General features: G+C 39.0%; 1 protein-coding gene across 1 annotated transcript in view; it reads right to left on the bottom strand.

The window, feature by feature from the left end:
- Positions 1–20,919, bottom strand: part of efcab7 (EF-hand calcium binding domain 7) — a 97,669-nt gene that overhangs the window by 35,490 nt on the left and 41,260 nt on the right. The window contains exons 6-7 of the mRNA XM_043700107.1: positions 14,601–14,725; positions 2,257–2,398 (exon numbers count right to left, since the gene is read on the bottom strand). Coding sequence (XP_043556042.1) covers positions 2,257–2,398; positions 14,601–14,725 — 267 coding nt within the window. The remainder of the gene's footprint in view (positions 1–2,256; positions 2,399–14,600; positions 14,726–20,919) is intronic.

A 20,919-nucleotide genomic window follows, 5' to 3' on the forward strand; every position in this document is an offset into this window, starting at 1 on the left:
GCTGCACTTTTCCAGCAACACATTTTCAGCTTATAAAAATGATAAACACGTATATGAAAGTATTTAGAATTTTGCTATCCCTAGCGCATGGTGAACACATTTCTGTCTTTATACATAGGTAAACTTTCCTTTAGGAGTCATTGGATAATAATCAGAAGTATAAATCAACCTGGTATTTCAATTCCAGACATCAGGATGATAAGCTAAAATAACTCAGCCATTACTACAACAGAAGAAAATGACCTTGTGAAGTCTGAACACCAATATAACGTGAGGTTCATAAACCACATGAACTGAACTGACTCTTCCCATTCTGACATTAGGCTCTTTAAAAGAGGCAAGAAGCAAAAAAACAGGAGGTATTTCAGTGAGATGAGTAGGTCAGAAAGTTAAAAAGAGAAACACAAAACTTTCAAGATGTAGCTTTTCCAAGTTTACTTTTCGTTATCAAGTTGAGTCGTAACTGACATTGCAAGGACAGCACAAACAATATCAGCCTTTGTGTTGCTGGGTGATGTATAAACACAAAATACTTAGATCTGGGGAATACTATTCAATCTGTAGTGATTAGAATAAGGTTGACCAGGTGGATTTTGTTGAGTATGAGTTCCCCGATTGGGATTGTTAACTTGGGCCAATCACAGAGTCCTGGCTGGCAGAAATAAACAGGAGTCTTGGGATTTGAGGTTTGTTCTCATTTCCCTGAAAACTGCTTGAACAGTAGGGTTTGGGGATTGGCTTTGTCGCTCCTTTTCCTTGTAAATTGATGTTTCTCTGTATACAGCTGTTAATTGTCTTGTAAACTGTATTCTTTAATAAAATTTTAAAAAAAGAGTATCAAGAATTCTCCTCACTCTAGGGACTGACTGAGCTAATTGGTCCGAGTCCATGTATTGTACACGTGTAAGTAAAGGGTAACTTGGTGACAGGATACCATCCTTTGTGGAGTTATTTCACAATTTGTCTTAATTCATCCACCCAGAGAAATCCCAACATCTCTGCTTTGCAATATTCAATTATTACTTAAATGATTGTAATTTGAACTCCTGCCACCAGTACAGTGTCTGCAAGTTTATTCACATAAGATTCCACACCACTCTTTAAGTAAGCAGCAACTTCCTGAATCAGTCCTAAAACTACCTGTTATTATTTTGAACCAGCTCACCTACTGTACTCCTATAGTCTAAAACTTGACTAAACACGATAGACTAAATTTTCACAAATGAGACAGGAAGTGGGAACATTTCCAGAATCCATATCCATTTCCAAATACAAGTCTTTTATTTTTTATTAATATGCTTTTTTCGTCCTTTATTATTTTTATTTTAATCTTAAAATAAATGTATTTAAAATACCACAGAGTAAAAGAAAATTCAACAAAACAATCCTCACAGACTGATCGCCACAATTAAAAAATTGGTAAGTCATAAGGGCTATTTCGACACCTGCTAGGCTCATGATTTAGTTATAATGTGACTCTAGTTAGAATTTTACAAAATAATGTGAATTTTGAAGAATATATAATTGAAGTTTCTTGGATGCGATCTTATTAGATTACAACTAACATAATGCGGCCTTCCAACATGAAAAGGTTCTCCACCTCTGGCCTAGTTGAAAGAAAATTATGTGGCAGGGCATAAGGTGCTTATCCCCACAATGGAAACACCCAGGTCAGAATTGCAAATTGTAGGGTTATTATATTTGATCTCTGAAAATTCCTGGGGACAAAAACAGAGGCAGGAAACCAAAAATCAGGCCCCACTCACAATTTTTAAAGGCTTCCATAGTCAGCCTGACTGCAAAAATCCAAATCCGCCTGTCCACGGTGATCTATCTGCTTATAGTCAGTTTAGATTGTTTTGGTCTTCCATGTTATTTATGGCAAAAGTCTTGATTGTACTTAGGATGGCTTTGAAATATTCAGCAGCTCTGGCAGCATCTGTGAAGAGTTAATGCTTCATGTCAATGATGAAAGGCTGTTGACCTGAAGCAGTGATTTTGCTTCTCTCCACAAATGCTGCCTCAGAATTTTCAGCATTTTATGTTTTCATTTCAGATTTGAACATATGTAACATGTTGGTTAGGAAATTTTTGTTCTCAGAAGGCATACTGTTCTATGATGCTGTATCTCATGATGCAAATTGCCCTCTTTTCATGCTGACAAGGTGGCATATAAGCATTAGCTGGGATTGTTTGCAGTATTAAAAATGTCTAACCATAGTGTTAAAGTGTTGCAGAATAGTTGGCAGACTATACCTTCACTTTCGCTGAGGTTTAATGGTCTGATGGTAAGGCAAACATTTGTTGTTTGATGTAATTCCAGTCTATACCGATGACTGACAATTCCACCATCTTCCTCCAGGAAAAAGCATCCCTTTGACCAAGTATGTTGCCAGTTCTAGAAGGGAAAGAATAAAAATGGAACAAAGACACTGGATTTGTTTATCAATTCATGCTCATTCATAAGCACAAATAGTCAATAAATTGTCATTTTTCTTTTGGATATATCGAGGCACAAAAGGGAAACTTGGAATTGTTAGTCATTTTTAGGATCAATAATTCAGTACATTGAATAATCTTACAAATTTCTATAATTAGCATACATATCGAGATCCTCTGTCCAAGTTATGTAATTTTACAAAAAACACCTCCAAGGCAATGAAAATGCCAACTTCCCAGTAAGTATACATGTTTTTTTCAAATCTCAGGGATACAACAAATCAAATGCTCTCGCACTTGAAATTTATTCTCAACCTGCAGATTATAAATTTACAGATACTTGACACAAAACGCAACAAAGGGGCACACTGAGAAAATAATTTAATTTAAGGCAAACTATTTTGTGGAACTGAGACTTTTTCTTCATTTTGAAAATATGTAAGAGTAGAATCTTCTGAAGAATGTGGGTATTGGTGAGAAAGTTGGGAGAATCATGTGAGATCAGCATTGGAGGGTTTCCCTGCCTAGAGCAAAGTGATACTTTCCAACCAAGCATTGAACAGCTAAGACAAAAGTCTTGCCAGTGAGCACTGAGAAGACTATTATCGTGCACTGACATCCTATCATTACATCATATTGACTCACTTATAGGCAGTTTCTCATTTTCCCACGTGACAGATATAAAAAGATGGTGACAATTCCAGACATTCGAGTCACAGCTATAAAATGGTGACTGCAGGTCTCTGCTTGCTCCTCTGGGCCTCTATCATTCATAACCATAAGAAATAGGAACAGGAATAGGCAATTCGGCTCCTTGAGCCTGTCCCACCATTCAACAAGATCATAGTTAATCTGACATTCCTCACATTCCTTGTTTTTTCCCCTGTAACCCTTAATTCCCCTATTAATCAAGAATTTACCCATCTCAGCCTTAAATGTACCCAAGGTCTCTTTTGGCAAGAAGTTCCAAAGACTCTCACTCCACAGAGTGAAGAAATTCCTCCTCATCTCAGTCTTAAATTGGCACCCCTCTAATTTAAGACTATGCCTCTGGTTCTCCACCCACCAACAAGGGAAACATCCTCTCAGCATGTACCTAGTAAAACTCCTCAAGAACCCTATGTGTTTCAATAAGTTCACATCTCTTTCTTCTCAACTCCAGTGAGTAGAGTCCCAACCTGTTTAGCATTTGCTCATTAGACAATCCATCCATACCAGAGATCATCCTAGTAAATATTCTGCGAACTCCCTCCAATGAAATTATATCTTTCCTTAAATAAGGGGACCAAAACCACTCACTTTACTCCAGATGTGGTCACACCAGCATTTCCTACAACAGCACCAAGACTTCCCTACCCCCATATTCCAACCCTCTTCAAACAAGCCTTCCAGATTATCTACTATACCTATGTGCCAGCTTTCCATGTTTTATTGCAGAAATACCTCCAAGTTCTTATGGGTTGCTGCTTTCTGCAGTTTTTCTCTATATAATCTTATCAATACATGTTCAATGAGCAGCAATCATGCACATCCCCATTCAACAAGGTCCCCATCAGCAAAGAAATGTACCAATTACCCTATATCTGACATGTTCAGGGCCAATAAAATTAACTATAGCTAGTAATCTGCTTTCCAAGTAGGGTGCCATAAGAGCATCGTGTATAATTAATACCTTATTAACTATACACCATTTGAGAAGACAGCACAAGAAAATCCATAAGACTTACAGACAGAAATCAACCATGTTACTCACTGTTGGAGAAATTGAGCCCACAAACGAGAGATCGCGGTGAAATTGACAAGCAGTTTAATTAAACAAAGCAATATCGCAGAAGAGAAATTGACCAGGCTGACACAGAACTGATTCTCTGCACAAATGGCCAGAATGCTCTTCCCAGAACAGAAGATGGAGGCATGCTTTATAGGGGTACAACACAAAGGTGATAATTGCAAAGCAGTTACAGTACGATGGTGAAAACTATAAAGAGATTAAAACAAGAATAAACTGAATGGAAGTTAATCAAGCATCCGGCAGTAGGAATTCATTTGTAATTGACACAGGAGATTCCAGTCATCTCTGTGAGTGGGTGAGAATGTCCTCCAGAGGATTCATCATTGTATTTCCCATCTGCACGAATATGTGTAAATGTCCCTTCTCCTGGCATTCAGGTGTGTCCACTGTGTTCCTCCTGCGAGTGAAGTCTACTGGGGCCTCTGGGTCTGCCTGTTTGTTTTTGCAGTATCGGTTTCAATGGGAAGGGAGCCTGCCCTTAGGGTGTTGGGACTGTAGTACTGATGTGGGCTGGGAGCCGATAGTGAAAGCTGTTTTAGGAAGTGTATTCTCTGGTCTGGGGCTGGCTTGGCCAGGTCTGGTTTCTATGTTAGCCTGTTGGCCAAGACTGGGGCACTCTGGATAGTTTCTGTATGTGTTGGCAGGCTCGATTTCTGTGTTTTGCAGGTCAACTTCTGTTTTTTTGTGTGGCCATGCTGTGGGTGAGCAGAGTGGAAGATCTTTTCCCCCCACATTTACCAAACAAAAAACACAGCTGACTGCTGCTAATCTTCAGTCCGTAGTATTCTGTTTTGTTTCAGGTTTTATGCCATACACCACGAAAGGTAATGGATCATCTCCTTGCCTCAACCCATAACACTTTGAAATTATGTACTGTGTTTGTCTGGCTTTCTCACAACAGTTTCTTGAGGCAGTGTGACTGAGATAGGGAATTCAACATGAGATGATAAACATAGAATTGAATCTAAATGTCTGCAATGTGTGACACTGTATTGGAGATCTGATTCACGGATATTGAATTTGATAGACAATATGCTCTCTCTGAGGCAACACACTGAACAAGAAACTGTTGACCATGTCCTTTTGTAAGACAGTTAAGAATGAAATTCAGTGGATTTTATTTTGAGCAAGTCTGTAATGCAGGATTCTGAACTCGACAGACTAGCCCATGGGATGTGCACAAAGACAAATATCATCAGCTTCTGGAGGATAATCAATTCGACAAGAGATGTTTTTTGGTCTGCCCAAAATTTCTTAATAGTCCTGTGAAAAGAGCTGTCCATGACTGGCAGACTGGCACATTCCAAGGTTTAGGAATAATGCTATGGAATGCACAAAAGTCTCGGACAGCCACCAAAAAGTCTAAATGAGGAAAGGCCACGGTCTATACCCCTGCTGTCCTCATACATAGGGGGCCAGGATTTATGTAAAACCCCACAGGTGGTATTCTTTTAAACGAATTGTACATTGTAAATGGGACCTGTAAATGTGGTACGGCATTGCAGATTGTGGCATACAGTATATGAAGAATTTGAACTATATTACACTGTTAATTATATATTTTTATGTATTTTATGGATAATGTGTATTTTTGGGGAGAAAACACTGGGATTAAATCTGTTAGGGGCACAGTATTTAGAATGCAGCATTTATTTTCTAGCATTTCATATAATGGTAATATTTTACAACTTAAATAATCTCTTATGTAAACAAAATACACTGGTGCAGCAAGACGCTTCATTGGTTTTGCAGTTGGAAGGTACAGGAATTGCAATACTAACTTCAGAAAGATCCTAGACTATATGGTCACCTCATATTGTTTATGAGGAAGCAATTTATGGTCATAGTTAGTGCGTGCTATCAATCTACAACAAAGACTTGTGTTAAGCAAGTTAGAAAGAATCAATAAATGGCATAAAGATTTTTTGCTACAAATGTTTAATTGGTGCTAAGAAATATTTTCACAAATATCATAGTAATAATAATAATCAGAAACAATATATCATTTGGTGTATTTTTTTGTGACAATATTATCTTTTGATTCATCTAGTTTTGGTATTTTATTATATTATTTTTAAACATTCCCTTGGCTAGCGCAACAGCACACAGGAGTGGGGTGGTGGTGGTACATGAGGTAACCTGTTCTCAGAATGAAATTACATCTTACAAAAGGAACATAATTTAGTTGGGTAATAACAATTTTACAGTGTTGTGATATTTGCATTCCCTAGGCCTGTCTCCCCTCTCCAGCCATTTGAAAGTACGCTTGGTTTGTCTGGTTGTTCCATGCAGCAACCTCACTGAAATAGGGATCAGAGAAAGAAAATGGCCATATCGGTCTATTTGCGATACTCAAGTGTAACTTTCCTTAACCTTGTGTTTTTCTTTTGAAATAAACAACAACTTACTTAACAGTAAAATAATGGCATAAACTCATGCTAGCCTTATCTGTTTCCTTTAGGATTGTTTTTTATGAGAGTGCTGGGAAAGCTCAATGTGCTCCCTCCCATCTGTTCTTTTGGCCCTGCAGAGGTATTTTCAATAATCTGTTAATAGCCGCTCATAATGCAGATGCTGCTTTGCTAACACATTTAATGTAAGACTGAAACCAATGAAGCATAATGTGGACACTGTGCAGTCTAACTGAAGTTGGCACTTAAAAGCATGTTAAAAGCTTTGCTCTATGAATTCTTTGGTTGCTTGTGGAAGTAAATGGAACAAAATGATTGAAAATACATTCTGCATTATTTGGCAGTCATCTCTTAAAATAAAGTGTTTGTTTGATAGTAACATCATTCTATTTCCAGTTTTGAAGCCCAGTAAAACATGGTATGTATGAGTCTCACGAATGCCTAGTTCAAACAGACATTGCGCTCTTGGAATAAAATGGATGCAGCAACATGGATAAGAAATTGGCTGAGTGACAGGAAACAGAATAGTGAATAATGGGTACTTGTCAGACTGGGGGAAAATTTGTAACGGAGTTCGTCAGGGATCGGTATTGGGACCCATGTTTTTCCTGATATATATTAATAAACACACCATGGTGTATAGACCACAACTTCTAAAATTTGTAGATAATACAAAATTTTGATAAAGATAGTGTTCAACCTCAAAAGGATATAAACTAGTTGGCGGAACACGCAGACAATTTGAAGATTAAGGCATAGTAGTGTGAAGTGATTCATTTTGATAAGTAGAATAAAGTATGGATAAAATTCTAAAGTAGTGCAAGAGCAGAGGGACTTGGATGTACATGTGGATAAGTTATTGAAAATAGTAGGACAGGTTCAGACAGCAATTCAAAAATCATACAATACTTTTCACTTTATTGGTAGAGGCTTGGAATACAACAGCAAGGAAATCATATTAAATTAGCAAAAAAACAGGTTTGGTCTCAACTATAGTACTGTGTGCAGTCCTGGATGGCATACTTCAAGGATGTGAAAACATTTGATGTACAGTGCAGAAAGGAGTCATGAGAATGTTTCTAGGGATGGGAACTTCAGATGCATAGATGGATTGAAGAAGTCAGAACTATTTCTATTGAAGGATATTGAGGGGCAATTTGATAGATCTGTTCAAAATTTTGAGGGGTCTGAACAGAATAGGATATAGTAAGTAGGCAATTTTCCACTCATGGATGGATTCAGAAGAAAGGCACAGCTTTAAGGAAATAAACAGAAGAAGAAATAGAAGCATGAGAAGATTTTTTTTTCACGTATTGACTGGTTCAGATCTGGAATGTGCTGTCTGAACATGTGATGGAGACAAGCTCAGTGAAAGCATTCAAGACGGCATTGGAGTATTATCTGAAAAGGTAAAATGTGCAGGGTTCAGCGGAGAAGGTGGAAGGTGAATTGTTCATTGGGAGAAATGATGCCTACAATAGGTTGAATGACTTCCTCTTGTGTTGTAACAATTACATGATTCTGTGATAACAGTATGTTTCTGAAAATTCACCAGATGGCGCTCTAATCACTCAGATTTCTATTGGAAAGTCAACACATTGCATCCACTGAAGGATATTTTTAACACAATTCATCATGAATGCTGTATTTCTCTGTGGTTGTCAAGAATTATTTTACATGTAAATTCAACAATACAATCTCATATGCAGAATTATTTTAAAAATCAGTCAATCATAACACAGTTTTCTTTTTGCTTGCTTATTACATAGAATGATGCTCCTCCTTTACGTTATGCTCCTCTTCTTCCTGACTCACGCACAAGGACTCAAAAAACATTAGGAGCAACAATTGGCCATTTGGCTTTTCGAGCATGCTCCAACAGTCAGGCCTGATATGATTCTTGCCTCAACTCCAAATTCCCACCTACCTATGATAATTTGTTAATTATCTATAATCTTTGCTAATCACTTTTGATCTTTGTTAATCAAGAATGGATTTACCTCAGCCTTAAAAATATTCAATGACCCTACTTCCATCAGTGTCTGCAGAAGAGAACAGCCTTATGACCTGTTGAAAGATAAAAATTCTCATTTCCATCCTCTTATATTAACTGCACCCATTAATTTTAGTTTCTCCCACAAGGGGAAACATCTTTTTAGCACCCGATCTGCCTTGGATCCTGAGGATCTTACATGCATCAATAACATCACCTCTCTTTCCTTTAAAGTCCAATGGACACTGGCTCAGCTTGCCCAACCTTGCCTCATAAAACTAGCTTTCCGTCCCAGAAATCAGTCAAGTGAACCTTCTCAGCACTGATTCTAATGCAACATTCTTGCTCAAATATGGAAATGAAAACTGTAGACAGTACTCCAAATGTGGCCTCACCAATGCCCAATTACAACTGTAGCAAAACATTGTTACTTTTATATTGCATTTCCTTTGTAATAAATAACATTCCATTTGCCTTCCTAATCATTTGCCATACCTGCATGCTAACGATTTGTGATTCATAAACCAAGACACCTCGATCCATCTGTACCTCAATTCTGCAATCTTGCTCCATTTAAATAATATGCTAATTTGTTGTTCTTCCGGCCAAAGTTAATTAGTTTACATTTACCCACATTAAAGTCCACCTCCTAAATCTTTGCCCACTCACTTATCTATGTGCCCTTGCAGACTCTTTACACCCTTTTCACAACTTGCTTCCATACTTATTTTTGTGTCATCAAATTTAGCCATTATATGTTTCGTACTTTCATCCAAATGTCATGTGCTTTTTTGATATCTGTGATTAAAAGGTAGGCAATAGCCTAGTGGTATTATCACTAGACTATTAATTCAGAAACTCAGCTAATGTTCTAGGGGACCCGGATTTGAATTGTGTCACAGCAGATGGTGGAGTTTGAATTTAATTTTTTTAAATCTGCAATTATATTTCTACAGATGACTGTGTAACCATTACTGGAAACATCCATTTGGCTCACTGATGTCCTTTAGGGAAGGAAATCTGCCATCCTCACCTAGTCTAGCCCACATGCAACTCCAGATCCACAGCAATGAGGTTGATTCACAACTGCCCTCTGAAATGGTTGAGCAAGCCACTCACGTCAAAAGCAACTGTCAACTTCAATGGATTGGCCTGGTAACATTTCAATGGCAGAAAATATTTCAGTGTCCTCTTTATTAATTTTAAACTTTGTTTCTTTAGTACTTGCATAATTTGCCACAGTGAACAAATTGCTGAACTTATGTTAGCTATTAAATCATTGACTTTGCATTGATTCAATAATAGATAATTTTTAAACAAAATCTGGTCAATTCTTAAACTCTGTTTTTTGTTTATTGCCTGTATTTATTTCACTTTTGTTAATACCCATCTCATTTGAATCTAATCAATCTTGCTGTTTTAAAAAAAAAAATCAAATCAATAGATAATGTGGAACAGAGTCAATTCCCATGATTTTTTTTACAAATTTCCCATTGCCTCTTTGTTTTTACTGGCTGAATGGACCTTTTTTTTTTAACACTGCAGTATAAATCCACAGACACAAATGAATCTCAGCTATCTTATTCATATGGTTATCCCTCATGTATAACTTAAGACAGAGAACATTTGATTACATTAGATTCCCTACAGTGTGGAAACAGACACTTCGGCCTAACCAGTCCACACCGATCCTCCGAAGAGTAACCCACCCAGACCCGTTTCCCTCTGTCTAATGCACCTAACACTAATGGCAATTTAGCATGGCCAATTCACCTGACCTGCACATCTTTGGACTGTGGGAGGAAACCAGAGCACCCGGAGGAAACCCCTCAGACATGGGGAGAATGTGCAAGCTCCATACAGACAGTCGCCCGAGGTTGGAATCAAACCTGGGACGCTGGTACTGTGAGGCAGCAGTGCTAACCACTGACCCACCATGCCACCCCTAATTAGTTGCAAACTAATTTACTCTAGAATAATTTGACAGCTAATAAGATCAATCCCTTATGCAATATCTGATGTACTTTCCTGTAAAGATCACTGAATAATAAGAAATAACAATAATCATGGTAGAATTTACAACTCTAGCTCACAGGCATGGAGTCCAAAATAAGCACTATCTCAGATGAGATCAGTTAACACTGAATTGAAACTAGGCCCTTGGTTTAATTAGCCAAGAACTACTTTAAGCCTTCATGAAGGAACCACAAGAACATCACAAAAGGAAAAATCTGATCAGCAACAGGTTATTCTGGCCAACGGTCTATTTCGTGAACATACATACTGCCAGCAATCTCACCTGTGAAACAATTGCTGTAACAGTGCATCACCCATCTGATATCCTCTTCACAGTTAACAGCAATGAAATGTGATTGATGAAGTCACCACACTACTTTCATCATAATTTACAAGTAAAATGTAATCTGTTTTAACTCTGCTGAAACAGATAATATCGTGTAAGATCAATACATTATGAACGTCTTTCTTATTTTAAAAATTCCAACATCTGAGACAAAATTCAAGATTAAAAACAAGACAGACCCACAGATCACAAAGAGCAGACAGAGGTTGGGCTGTAATATATTATGACATCGCAATGCTCTAGGCACAACATTATTCACAAAGTTCAGTTTGCAAATGAGCAAAAGAGTGCACAGATTTTAAATGTGGTTTCAGTTTTTTTTTAAATCAAACTGTCGCCAGGTTAATGTGCCACTGTTTATTTTGAATTTGCCACCTGAAGCTAAAACCACCAACTAAATATTTTATTATTTTATCCAATCTCTGCTGGACAGGAGTGAGCAGTAACAAATTTGCAAAAAAACTGTGATGTGGTGGTTATTTGATAACATAATTAGTTAAGTCAAGAAAGGAATATTTCAGTCTTCTTCCCATTGTCCAGGTTTCCATTTCCTAAAATGTTTCACTAACCAGATGATGCAAATAAAACTAGTGTGCAGTTCTTTAACAAGCTTAACTATATACTGCAATAATTTACAACACTTTGCCATATTGTTTAAACAAAACAAGATTTCAAAATAAAACAACACCAGAGTGTTTCTCGCATCAGATGTCTTTTTTGGTAGAAGCTATTACTGGGATAGAATTATCTACAAAAGAGCCTAAGGGGTATAATTACTCGGAAAGAGAATTTGAAATACGATCCCAATGAGACTCTGCATTCAGACATTTAATATAGGAAGCCATGACACCTTTTCTGTTTCATCATATATTTATGCTGCCTTTGTGTTTTTGGGTTGCACTGTAGGGAAGAGAAAGAGGTGTCAAGTGAGATGTGGCTCTGTTATTTCTCTGTGCTGCAGCACTAGAATCATCAATGCACAATTTTTACAGAAGGTCTCCAGGCTCCCATTCACAACCAGAACAGTAACATTTTCCAATTTTCTTTTGGAACATTTACAGCTGTTATTGTACTGAATGCTGAAAGGAAAATCTAACAGAAATTGAGATATGAAGGAAGGACAGAAAAGAAGGGGAAAAAAATCAACATTAACACTACACAAATATTGACTTTACAAAGTCAATATCATGTTATCTTTACCCCTTAGGAACTAAAATGAAAGAGGGTGATTCTAGTTTTGAAACAAGCAAGCAATATGTGTAGTCAATATTGCTTTTCTGTAGTATTTCTTTTTTGATCCCAGAGATCAAAATAAGGAAACAAAACAGAAAAAGAACCTGTAACTCCAAAATTTGACCTGCTATAATCAATCGGTGATCAGGCTCCCTAAAAGATTCAATCTATTGGTAAACTGTCTCAAATGCAATAGAGATCTAGTACATTCCCAATCCATTTTGTTGAAAATTCCAGCAACCTATAAAATCACTTCCCTATTCTTTCATTATATGATGCCTGAGCCATGCATAATGCATCGATGCCTAAATCAGATTCATTTTTTTTGCCATTATGTTTATGTCTCAATTTTTGCACCTCTCAAATGTGCTGACTTGTGTCAATGCTCACTTGAATTGACACCACCTATCCTCTACCACTGTGTTTTGCTAGCCATGTTCCTCACCAAGAACTGCAGCATGTTATCACCACCTTGGATAAAATCAGCTAACTCAGCATGGAACATGCATTGAACCTGGGGTTATATAAGTATGGCTCAGGATTACATCACACTAAAGGCACAGAACTGGTCCCACATTTTATCAAGCTTTCTTCAGTTATTCAGGATCTCATACTCAATGACTAGACATTGCACAATTTCACCTGGAGCTATTTGGAAATGGATAGCTTGTGGTTAAAGTTTTTCAACTAGAACAGCAAATATGGAATATGAAGCTTGCTCTAAGATTGTAGCACACAAACAGTTGAAAATAATTACAAGAGATAATTCTGAATTCGTTATCATGTGATCAGCAAGTTCCCCTCAATTCTAAGATGGAACTACATTGCCATTCTTTCACTGTTGCTGAATCAAAGTCCTTCAAACTCCCTTCTTAACAATTCTGTGGGTTTACCCACACCACTTGGACAGCAGCAATTGAAGGTTATTTAGCACCATCTTCTCAAAGACAATTAAGAATGGGCAATAAATTCTGGCCCCGTCAGCCACACCTATTTGATTTGAAAAATGTGTTACTACTTTAGAGTAGTCAGATGCAGGGGGGTGTATGTGCTGACACAGGTAAGTAACAGCTCAATAAAGGAGAAAACTGTTTTGGCAACATTATAAATTTAGATGCCAAATCAATAATCAAATAGGTGTTGGGATATGAAAATGAATGGACTCAGCAGCAATACCTATTACTCTCAAACAGTCTGCTCAAGATCAGTATCTATGTTTGCTTATGAAGATGGCCACTTCACCAAGATACCCCAAATCAGCTGATGTCAATGAACTGTGTAGTATCAAGGCTCAATGCCTTCAGGGCACATGTAGGATAAGCTAATAAATAAATACTGCCCACTGAATGTCCTGCTGTCTTTCAAGGATATTGAGTTGTGCATCATTTTAGATTTCCAGCATTTTTTTCTTTAATACTGCTGTTGCAACTTAAACCTCATATTTCAAAAATAAGTATTTACAGAATTCACAAAACCTACACTAGTGTAAGAAGGGAAATCATTAATTATTTATTATTTGTCTATTTAAATTGATTGCAACAAGAATACACAGAGGGTAGACTGCAAAAGTACATTGCTGGAGTGACTAGTAAACAGTAATGTTGCTAGAATAGTTTGAGGTGTATTGTCAACTATGCCTTTGGGGCTGCTGCACTGTTTCTGAACTCTCGTCAATTGGACCAATGGTGCAAATTTCACTCTGTTCATTATCTGGACCTATTTCTTTGAGTATGGATACAAGGGTCTCTGTGGATAAATAACATTTTTGCATTCAGTAACTTTTCTGGCCAAGGAAAAAAAAGTAGAGCAGTACTGCAATATAACCAACAGAATTATCCTTGAATTTACACAACATCCTGACTTGAAAATATATTGTCATTGGTTCACTGTCACTGAATTAAAATTTTGTAAGTGCCTCCCAAGGAGTCTAACTCCACCATTAGGACTGATGCAGGTCATGAAGGCAACTTTCTCAATGGCAATTAGGAATAGGCAATAAATGTTGGCTCTGTTAATGATAACTGCATATCATAAATGAATAAAAAGATTAAAAACTGTTTGAATTAAATTTATTCCCTTCCTTGCTTTGCCAATACTTCATTATTACCATATGTTTGTGAGCAAGTTTTAATTTACCCCACACATGTGGCTAGAGATATCAATAAGACATAAAACGCTGACATTCTGATTATGGATTTCACACAAAACAGCAGTCAGCTTTCGTTTTTCTGAAGCAGATTAAACCTCTGCTTCTGGCATGTTACTTTTCTTTATTCTATTCAGATTTCTATTAACTGTGGGGTTTTTCTTCTCCAACCGAGTAAGAAAGGATTTTCTTCCTAGACTGAAATTAGAAACTGTGTGAATTACCTTCATTGCTTTGGGCTCAGTTAATTTCAGACCTTTTGTAGTGATCGGTCCCATAGTGATGGTAGAAGAAATTGAAGCCCTGCGACTTCGAGCAGATGACGTTCTTGATGGAAGTCTGCTATCAACTGGAATAAAGTGATGCATATAGTTAGAATCCTTCAGTTCTACATCCGGGTCAGTTGGAATATCAGAGAGCCTGTAATACGGTAAAAGGCACAGACTACATCTCATTAGTAGCTAATAACTAGAATCTACTTATAATAATTCTGGATCAGTGGTACTGGAAGAGCACAGCAATTCAGGCAGCATCTGACGAGCAGCAAATCGACGTTTCGGGCAAAAGCCCTTCATCAGGAATAAAGGCAGAGAGCCTGAAGCATGGAGAGATAAGCTAGAGGAGGGTTGGGGTGGGGATAAAGTAGCATACAGTACAATAGGTGAGTGGGGGAGGAGATGAAGGTGATAGGTCAAGCGGCGGTGAAGGAGGCCCAGGAACTCTACTTATAATAATGTTAACCTAGCAGACCCAAGATATGCTGCCACTTTTTAAATCATGGACAGAGATGCAGGTATACATATCCATTCACAAAAATCCTGGCAATTAGAAAAAGCTAAGTCGAAACTGACGTCTTTCCTATTATATCTGTACTCAACTGCCATTTCTTACCATTCACCCAATCAAACATTATTAAAGGCTGAGATTTTATGTGAATAGGCCATGAGTGGAAGTTTACAGCTGAAGTATTTATAAACAATATTAATATGTTAGTGATGCTTGCTCCGGTTAATTTGTTTTGGTACATAGTAAAGTTTGGTTTTTAGTTAAACCAATTTAAAAATGTGAAATGTAGTGGTGCAGTTCTGTTAGTTAATCAATAGTTTTTCAGAATCCTTGTCAATGATAATAGTTTCCAACAGGATCACAACAGCAGTTAGTGGATGTCAGAATTGTACGAATCCTACCTCCTACTGCAGCAATTCAATGCAGCAGTGGCTGGAGTTTCCACCAGCTCCTTGGCAATTTCAGTAAGTGCCTTGAATTAGCAGAACAGCAGCTATCTTCTTTACCTGGAGGTTCCTCTCAAGACCTCAGCAGGTCCTCATCCTCTCTGCCAGTGACACCAGCCTTCAAGTACACATGACGACTGAGGAGGCACCTGCAGCTCTGCAGGATCGCTCACTATGCTAGGGTCAATTGGACCTCATGAAACAACATATGTTTGCCAAGGTCATTCCAGGTCATGGACCAATAGGGTTAGCAATAAGCCCTTAATGTGGTTTATGTTTCAAATTCATTCATGGGATGAGAACCTTCCTTGGTGAACCAACATTTGCTGCCAATCTTTAGTTGCAAGATTAACAACTGAATTTTCAATTGATGCTTCATAGGTTTGACAATTGATACTTTGTAGGTTTGACATTTTTTTCTGTTATGAATGTATACCCAACTGCTGTTGTCAGTTTTTCATGATTGACCAATTTATTATCTTCATGCTAGTTGCTGTAACTCAACATCACTGCACAATCATCCTCATCAGAATTTTCTCCCTCACTCTCTTTGTGCATAATTGAAGTACATTGGTCTGAGCTGGTTTCTGTTCCTTTGCAATGTAGCATTATGATCACTGGGTTCATTAGAATGACCCCCAATCTAGAAAGATAGTCTTCTGAGCAAAGGCTAAACAGGTTGGGACCCTACTCATTGGAGTGGAGAAGAATGAGAAGTGATCTCATTGAAACACATAGGATTCTTAAGCAGCTTGATAGGGTAAATGCTGCGAGAATGTTCCCTTCATGGGAGAGTCTAGGACCATACAGTCATAGAGATGTACAGGATGGAAACAGACCCTTTGGTCTAACTCGTCTATGTCAGCTAGATATCCTAACCTAATCTAGTCCCATTTGCCAGAACTTGGCCCATATCCCTCTAAACCCTTCCTATTCATATACCCATTCAGATGCCTTTTAAATGCTGCAATTGTTCCATCCTCCACCACTTCCTCTGGCAGCTCATTCCATACGTGCACCACCCTCTGCATGAACAAGTTGCTCCTTAGGTCTCTTTTATATCTTTCCCCTCTCACCCTAAACCTATGCCTTCCATTTCTAGACTTCCCCACCCGAGGGAAAAGACTTTGTCTATTTGTCCTATCACCCCTCATGATTTCATAAACCTCTGTAAGGTCACCCTCAGCCTCTGACGCTCGAGGGAAAACAGCCTCTCCCTTTAGCCTAATTCCTCCAACCCTGGCAACATCCTTGTACATCTTTTCTGAACCCTTTCAAGTTTCACAACATCCTTCCAATAGGACAGACAGCAGAACTGCATGCAATATTCCATAAGTGGTCTCACCAATGCCCTTTACAGTCGCAACATGACCTCCCAACTCCTATACTCAATGCTCTGACCAATAGAGGAAAGCATACCAAATGCCTTCTTCACTATCCTATCTACTCTACTTTCAAGGATCTATGAATCTGCACTCCAAGGTCTCTTTATTCAGCAATACTCCCCAGGTTGTTACCATTAAGTGTATAAATCCTGCTCTGATTTGCTTTTCCAAAATACAGCATGTCGCATTTATCTAAATTAAACTCCATCTGCCACTTGTCAGCCCATTGGCCCATCTGATCAAGATCCCATTGCACTTTGAGGGCAACTATACCTCCTATGTTCACATCCAAATCATTTATATATTTATACAAGAAGTAGTGGACGCAGCACTGACCATTGTGGCACACCACTGGTCACAGGCCTCCAGTCTGAAAAGCAACTCTCCACCACCAACCTCTGTCTTCAACCTTTGATCCAGTTCTGTATCCAAATAGCCAGTTCTGCCTGTATTCCATGAGATCTAACCTTGCTAATCATTCTCCAATGGGGAATGTTGTTGAATGCCTTACTGAAGTCCATATCAATCATGTCCATCGCTCCTCATCAATCCTCTTTGTTACTTCTTCAAAAAATTCAATCAAGGTCGTAAGACATGATTTCCCATGGACAAAGTCCTAATTAGTCCTTGCCTTTCCAAATACATGGACATCCTGCCCCTCAGGGTAGTGAGGCATTATGGGTGGAGCTAAGAAACAAGAAGGGTGCAGTCACTCTGTTGGGGCTGTATTACAGGCCTCCCAACAGTGAGGGTGAGGTAGAAGAACAAATAGGTAAACAGATTATGGAAAGATGTAGAGGCAATAGGGTAGTGGTGATGGGAGGTTTTAATTTTCCCAACATTGACTGGGATACACTTAACGTCAGAGGTCTGGATGGGGTAGAATTTGTAAGAAGCGTCCAGGAGAGTTTTCTAGAGCCAGGACAGGTATGTCAATAGTCTGATGTGGGAAGGGGCCATATTGGACCTGGTACTGGGGAACGAGCCAGGACAGGTGGTAGAAGTTGCGGTGGGAGATTTTTTTGGGAACAATGACCACAATTCTGTAAGTTTTAGAATACTCGTAGAGAAAGGAGAGAGTGGTCCTAAGGGAAGAGTACTAAACAGGGCCAAGACCAATTATATCAAAATTAGGCAGGAGCTCGGAAATATGGATTGGACACAACTATTTGAGGGGAAGTCCACATTTGAGATGTAGGAGGCTTTCAAAGATAGGTTAAAGACAGTGCAGGATAGGTATGTCCCGTTGAAGGCAAAGAATAGGAAGAGCAAGATTCGTGAACCGTGGATGACAGGAGAAGTTGTATGACTAGCCAAGAGGAAAAGGGAAGCATACATAAGGTCTAGCTAGCTAAGAACAGAACAGGCCCTGGAAGAATATCGGAAGAATAGGACAAGTCTTAAATGAGGAATCAAGTAGGCAAAAAGGGGTCATGAAATAGCTTTAGCGAGCAGAATTAAGGAAAATGCCAAAGCATTTTATTCGTACATAAGAAGCAAGCAGGTAACTAGAGAAAGGATTGGTCCACTAAAGGATAACGAAGGAAGGCTGTGTGTCGAACCTGAGAGAATGGATGAGATTCTGAATGATTACTTTGCATCAGTGTTCACTGAGGAGAGGAACATGATGAATGTTGAGATTAGAGATAGAAGATTGATTAGTCTGGATCACGTTGACATAAGTAGGGAAGATGTGTTGGGTAGGCTAGAGGTTATTAAGGTGAACAAATCCCCAGGTCCTGATGGGATTTATCCCAGGTTGCTGAGGGAGGCAAGAGAGGAAATAGCTGGGATCCTGACAGATATCTTTATGGCATCCTTAAATACAGGTGAGGTGCCAGAGGACTGGAGGGTTGCTCATGTTGTCCCCCTGTACAAGAAGGGTAGCAGGGATATTCCGGTAACTACCAGTGAGCCTGACGTTAGTGGTGGGAAAGTTGCTGGAGAAGGTACTGAGGGATAGGATCTATTTATGTTTAGAAAAGAATGGGTTTATCAGTGATAGGCAACATGGTTTTGTGTTGGGGAGATCGTGCCTTACCAACTTCGAGGAAATGACCAAGTTGATAGATGAAGGAAGGGCTGTTGATGTCATATACATGGACTTTAGTAAGGCGTTTGGTAAGGTTCCCCATGGTAGACTAATGGAGAAAGTGAAGTCACATGGTGTGCAGGGTGTTCTAGCTAGGTGGATAAAGAACTGATTGAGCAACAGAAAACAGAGTAGTAGTTGAAGGGAGTTTCTTGAAATGGAGAAAGGTGACCAGTGGTGTTCCACAGGGGTCAGTGTTGGGGCCAATGTTGTTTGTAATATACATAAATGATCTGGAAGAGGGCACTTTTGATATGATCAGCAAGTTTGCAGATGACACGAAGATTGGTGGAGTAGCAGAAAGCATAAGGGACTGTCAGAGAATGCAGGAGAATATAGATAGACTGGAGAGTTGGGCGGAAAAGTGGCAGATGGCTTTCAATTCAGACAAATGAGAGATGATGTATGGAAGAGCCTTGGGAAAAGTTGATGGGCAGAGAGATGTGGGAGTGCAAGTCCATTGTACCCTGAAGGTTGCTGCACAAGTGGATAGAGTGGTCAAGAAGGCATATAGCATGCTTGGCTTCATTAGACGGGGTATTGAGTATAAGAGCTGGCAAGTCATGTTAACATTGTAAAAGACATCGGTTCAGCCACATTTAGAATACGGTGTACAGTTCTGGTCGCCACATTACCAAAAGGATGTGGATGCTTTGGAGAGGGTGCAGAGAAGGTTTACGAGATGTTGTCTGGTATGGAAGGTGCTAGCTATGAAGAAAGGTTGAGTAGGTTAGGAGATTGAGAGGGGACCTGATTGAGGTTTATAAAATCATGAAGGGTATAGACAGGGTGGATAGAGACAAGCTTTTTCCCAGGGTGAAGGATTCAATAACAAGAGGTCACGATTTCAAGGTGAGAGGTGGAAAGTTTAAGAGGCATACACGCGGCAAGTATTTCACACAGAGGGTGGTGAGCGTTTGGAATGCGTTGCCAGCAGAGGTGGTAGAGGCAGGCACGGTTGATTCATTTAAGATGCGTCTGGATAAATGCATGAGTAGGTAGGGAGTAGAGGGATACAGATGCTTAGGAATTGACTGACAGGTTTAGACAGTACATTTGGATCAGCTCAGGCTTGGAGGGCCGAAGGGCCTGTTCCTGGGCTGTAAATTTTCTTTGTTCTTTGTTCTCGCCGGTCGATAGTTCCCTGGCTTTTCCTTATCACCGTTCTTAAATAGCGGCACCACGTTAGCCAACCTCCAGTCTTCCGGCACCAGAGGGCGTAATCTCAGAATAAAGGGGTACCAATTTATAACTGAGATGAGGAGGAATTTCTTCCCTGAGGACTGAATCTTTGGAATTCCTTGCCACAGATAGCTTTGGGGTCAGAGTCCTTGGGCATATTTAAGGCTGAGATAGATTCTTGATCAGTAGAGGAATCAAGTGTTAAGGGGAAAAAATCAGGAAAGTAGATGTGAGGAATGTCGGATCAGCCATGATCTTGTTGAACAGTGGAGCAGGCTTGAGGTGCGGAAATGGCCTGTTCTATGATACTATTTCTCAAGGTCTCATGGCTTATCAGTAATGACTATAATAGTTGAGAAATTTGTGCTGCTGTCCAAGTATTTGCATTTATATTTGCATTCTCTGCCCAGTGAACAATTTCGGTCTTTCTCTACCTGCTCACTGGTGATGAATCTCTTACAAACCCCTTGCCTTTGAAGAAGCAAGTCCAATGATTTGGAATGGTTACATAATTGGTTGCTGGGCAAAATAATTAACATTTGCCTTCTGAGCATAAGTTCTGCTGCAGAAGGTGATCTCTTTGCCATTAGTGTTCCACAGAATAGATGATAAATGATTTGATAGTATGTTTCAGAAAGGAAACAGTCATAGA

Source organism: Chiloscyllium plagiosum, chromosome 11 (assembly GCF_004010195.1).
Source record: "Chiloscyllium plagiosum isolate BGI_BamShark_2017 chromosome 11, ASM401019v2, whole genome shotgun sequence".
NCBI lineage: Eukaryota > Metazoa > Chordata > Chondrichthyes > Orectolobiformes > Hemiscylliidae > Chiloscyllium > Chiloscyllium plagiosum.